At 39.4% G+C, this 5,195-nt stretch overlaps 1 protein-coding gene across 1 annotated transcript in view; it reads left to right on the plus strand.

The window, feature by feature from the left end:
- Nucleotides 1-1,187: 1,187 nt before the first annotated feature.
- LOC107587263 (histone-lysine N-methyltransferase, H3 lysine-36 and H4 lysine-20 specific-like) overlaps nt 1,188-5,195 on the plus strand; it is an 8,588-nt gene continuing 4,580 nt past the window's right edge. The window contains exons 1-6 of the mRNA XM_016274981.1: nt 1,188-1,837; nt 2,137-2,278; nt 2,713-2,840; nt 2,976-4,830; nt 4,927-5,039; nt 5,143-5,191. Coding sequence (XP_016130467.1) covers nt 1,520-1,837; nt 2,137-2,278; nt 2,713-2,840; nt 2,976-4,830; nt 4,927-5,039; nt 5,143-5,191 — 2,605 coding nt within the window. The 5' untranslated portion in view covers nt 1,188-1,519. The remainder of the gene's footprint in view (nt 1,838-2,136; nt 2,279-2,712; nt 2,841-2,975; nt 4,831-4,926; nt 5,040-5,142; nt 5,192-5,195) is intronic.

Consider the following 5,195-nt stretch of genomic DNA (forward strand, 5'->3'; position numbering starts at 1 on the left):
CAGCAGGCCCACACAGAGATCCAATTAAATAAATGATACACAAATATTTACATTTACTTATGTTGTGTAATCCACTTGTTTGTTAAGCAAAATGAGTCAGAAGTGATTGGAAAGGGTTACAAAACATTTCTATAGAGTGGGGTTTCAAAAATCTTCACAGAATACAAGTGCACTTTCTTTACATTACAATTACAAAAATCTCTCCAAAAGCTGGACATATAGACTGATATTCAAGGAGGTCACAAAGAACCTCAGGGTAAGATCTTCAGGACATTGGCTAAGGTTTGTCAGCCCACCATCAGGTAGACAGGAAGGACATTGCTGCTGCACCAAGAAGAACATTGCTGCCCGTCTGAAATTTTACAAAGGCCATGTGGATGAGATAGAAGACTAATTGAAGAATATTTTGTGTCCAAAATAGAGCTTTTTGGTTTTAATGAACAGTTGGCAAAAACTAAACACTTTAATAATGGGAACCTCATCCCACCCATATAGCACAGTGGTGGCGGTATAATGGTTTGGGCAGCTTTGCCCTTCTTGCCATCATTGTTGGAAATATAAATTCTGCCTTATACCAGAAATGTCATTCCCTAAAGATGAATGATAAAGTGTTCCTGCAGCAAGACCACCACTCTAAACACATAAGTATGTCTACTATTGAAAGGTTAAAGCAGAAGAAATGTAATGTTTTGGAATAGCCAAGACAAAGTCCTGATCATAGCCCAAGATTTTCAGCTTAATAATTATTAAATAAGTGAAAATATGTAATTATATAAACATAAAATTAATTATATATTGTATGTGTAGTTAAAAGGCATAAACTTGCAAACAACAATGCTGGGCACTTGTTGGCAGCTTTCATTTACTATTACTGCTATTCCTTTTCAATTCCTATTCCAATTCAAAATTTTGATTACAATTTTTAAAGAATTCACAAATAAGCACGCACTAATTTGTCTGCTGATCTAATTTCAAGCATTTAAGCATACTGTAAGCCTTTAAATCTAAATTCATTTTAAAGATGTTTTCAGTCAAGTGAAAACTTTGACTAGTGGTGTGTATTGTTATCAGCATTCATTTTAGAATTGTTATGCTCTCTATGACTCTAATTGTTTTTTACACACATAGATGAAGTGAATGTTTATCTGTATACACAAATTTGTTTTTCAGGTAGGAATCAATGCCATTATGATTCACCCACATGTGCATACTCTTAGTAACTGTACCTGTCCACAGGTGCCTGATCCACTTGAAAGTACATGGAAAACATCACCAACCAGCAGACAGACACTTGGCTTTAACACTGGCCCTTCCTGTCTCATCTGTCTAAGGGTTAAAGTCTAAGAGCAAAAGCTTACTCACTTAACGTCCGTAGAGAAGCCTTAACGATCTAACCTTTGGGATTTAGGACCTGCCTCTGCCTGACAGGGACCCACAAGGCTTATGGGACAGTGCATACACAAGAAACTCAGATGGGGGCGTGGTAGCCAGACTGAGTTGTTGACACGTCTGTCTCAAAATGGATGCAGCTTTGACTGACAGCTGCACGTCCCCACCCAGTCCTGATTTTAGTCTGGACTCATCCAGTCCGTTTGCAAATGGACTGCACTTTGAGTCAATTCTGTTTGAAGATGAGGACGAGGATGAAGTTATGGATCCAGAGACTGGATCTCAACTGGAAAGAGCCTTGTGTGGCTCAACAAAATTGGATGTCAAGCCTAAAAGCAAAATTGCAAAGGGTCGCTCATTTCTGGGGCAAGAAGCTGTATTTGAAGACAAGTCTACAAGTGATTGTGGGCTTTCTTCCCTTGTGAGCAGGCCTGCTGGGATTATAATGGCAAGTTCTGGTTCTGTCCCACCATCCCCAACATCAAACCACTACAAATATTGTTTAGATATCTCTTCATACTACTGTCAACTGTGGCACTAGCTTTTAAAATGAGGAACATGTAAAATCTTAGAAACTGAATTTTCATAATAATTTACATTTTCATAATAATTACAATTTCGAAACTGTTCTTATGCTTGGGGAGAGAATGGATCATATTGAATATTTTATGAAAAATGTTTTTTTAGGTGATACTGAAACTATTCAGCTGTAAATTATTCTCATTCATATATGATGTCTACCAGCAGACAAAAAAAATGAAAACAAAGACTCCACCACCAGTGAAATATTTGGAGGGTGAAGTAATATGGGCTAAATTCAACCGTAGACCATGGTGGCCATGTCAGGTGACTGTTCACCCAGTTGAGGGAGTTTACCACAGAATTAAAGGTAAGTATACAATCACAGAAGACAAAACCACAGAACACACATTTCTAACTTCATGAACCAGATTCACAACATTTTCGATGGCTTTTTTTTCCACATAATCCACCCCAAAATACATAAAAGTGACATGTGGCCAAGTATGGGGAGCCATACTTGGAATTAGTGCTCTGCATTTAACCCATCCAAAGTGCAAACACACAGCAGTGAACACACACATGGAGCAGTGGACAGCCATTTATGCTGCGGTGCCCGGGGAGCAGTTGGGGGTTCGGTGTCTTGCTCAAGGGAACCTCTGTCATGGTATTGGAGGTGGGAGAGAGTGCTGTACATTCACTCCCCCCACCTACAATCCCTGCCGGTACGAGACTTGAACCCACAACCTTTGGGGTACGAGTCCAACCCTCTAACCATTAGGCCACGATGCGATTGTGTTTCAGAGCCACCAGATAGGACCAATCGGCAGTATTTCCTCAAGACATTTGGGGAACCTGAAAAGCAGGCGTGGGTCCCTGAGCGATCTACTCATATATTTGTGGGTGGATATCAGTTTAACAATCTCCCAATGGTGAGAGGAAATGGACGCCAACAAGACGAAAACTCCAGACATTCTGTAATTTCTGAAACGTCCTTTCAATTAAATGGATATTGTGACATCTTTTTAAAACCCTTGTGAAATTGTTACTCTTGGGTTACTTTGCAGATACCCAAGCGGTTTCTGAACTCTTGGAGAGCTAGTGTGGTTGAAGCAGAGGCACTTCTCCTGGAGAAGCCAAGGATCACCACTCTCTGCTCAGACTTCACCAAAACAATCACTGAAGGAACTACAAATAACACAGAAAACAAAGTGTCTGTGCCTGTGGAATTACCCAACATTAGTCCTCTAACCAATGGAACAGTTGCACAAAAAGACCACATGAACACCTTACCACATAATCAGGGGTCTAAAAACAAAAAGAAACAGAGAAAGTCTTCAACACATTTTAAAAAATCAGAGGAATTTAATTGTGAGAAGGATAAGATTATGGAAACTTTGGACAGTCCCTACTCTGACATTGATTCTGTACCACAGATCCGCAGATGTCCCAAAAGCACTGAGCAAATTTCAAAGCACTGCGCTGTTAATCAATCAAACTCAACCTCAAGTCAACTTCCCATTACAAATGACAAAGAAGTGAAGAAGAACGTGGAGAACCAGGGTGGCCTTTGGTTTAGCAAAGCAGGGAAAGGTCAGGTCAACGGGGGACTTAGTCGTGCTGGCATTAAATCTGTAAACTGTTCTTTTGGGAAGGTATCTTGTAAAATTAAGATGCCAGATTCCGCAAGCATGAAACCCAAAGACAATCACATCACCGTAATTGAACATCTATCTACAGAAGCCAGGAAAGCTCTTGATAGGAGAGTGAAGTGCCTTCCAGCAAGTAGTCGACTGATGACAAGAGCACTGAAGGCGATGGAGGAGGCTGAGTGGATGAAGAAACAACTGGTAAACCAAGAGTCAGCATCAAATGTCGAAACAGAGAATTGTGTATCTTTTTCTGTTGTTACAATGCCTGAAACAACAGATGTAGACAACCATGTCCCTTCACAGAAGATGCCAACTACAGCAAGATGTGATCTGAAAGTGGACTCAAAAAGTAACATGCGCACCCAGTTATCATCGGATCTTCTGAGTTGTAAAGATGATGCAAATTTAGTCAAATCTGAAGATGAAGCTTCTTTGATATCTCAAGCACCTGTTGCCTTTCATTCATCTAAATGCAAACAAGAGAGTCATGCTTCCGATTCATCTTCTAGTTCTACTCAATCTTTGCGCTTAAAGATGGAAGATGTGGAAAACATGAAAGAAATAACCTTCAAATCATTAGCAAATGAACAGAGTGGCCAGCCTTTGTCATTTCATCCTGATGCAAACTATAAGTTTAGCACATTCCTAATGATGCTCAAGGATATGCACGATAGCCGGGAAAAAGATGGAACCACATTGGTAATAGAACCGTTACCCGTAAATGAACTTATTAAAGAGGAGCCATCACTGATTCTGGACGTAAAAGATGAGATGAACACAGTAAGCACAGTGGATCAACAAAAATGTCAACTGGGCAAAACTCCATCAAAACAGAAGATGAAACCAAAGTCTGGGACAAATATGATCCCGGAAATTCAGCTGACCTCTACTGTGTCAAAAAATACTCAAAGACCTAGCAAAAAAAATTGTTCAAAAAAGAAAACCACTGAGATCACAGCAAATGTCCACTCAAAAGATACATTTGACAAACTGATATCTGAGCACCATCCGCCCTCAGAAGAACCAGACACCAAGTTCTCGGCTAATGTGCCTAAAAAGCGTTGGCAAAAGTTTGACCAAGTCAGTGACAAAGTGTTAAATGTAGTCAAAGTTACTTGTATTCAAGAAACAGAACAATTACCCTCAGAAAATTGTGACGTTTTGGTGGGTGATACAAATAAGTCTTGTCCATTTGTGCCTGGGAAGGAAACTACAATCAATGCATCTGAAAATACTCAAGACAACTGTCAAAAAAATGACATCCCAACAGGTAAAATTTCAATGTAATCCATGCTAACATCATCTAAGGATAATATGTAGTTGTGGAATTTTAAAGTGGGCTCAAAAATGTTTGTGCTTTTCACAGAATGCAAACGTATTAGAAAACCTAGCAAAAGACTCATAGAATGGACAGAGGAATACGATCAATTGTTTTCCACTAAGAAGAAAGCAAAAAAGAAACCTGAGTCCTTTACTAAGGTAGCTCAGTTTATGTTAGCTAATCAAGTTGATGATGAGGAAGTTTTATTGTATTCTGTAATTCATTTTAACATTCTGGCAACTTTTTTAAACTTATGAATAGGTTGAAAACAACAACTGCAGTGGACCAGTGGAGAAAACATCTGGCGAAAGTAT

Source organism: Sinocyclocheilus grahami, unplaced genomic scaffold, assembly GCF_001515645.1.
Source record: "Sinocyclocheilus grahami isolate Dianchi unplaced genomic scaffold, SAMN03320097.WGS_v1.1 scaffold91.1, whole genome shotgun sequence".
Classification (NCBI taxonomy): Eukaryota; Metazoa; Chordata; class Actinopteri; order Cypriniformes; family Cyprinidae; genus Sinocyclocheilus; species Sinocyclocheilus grahami.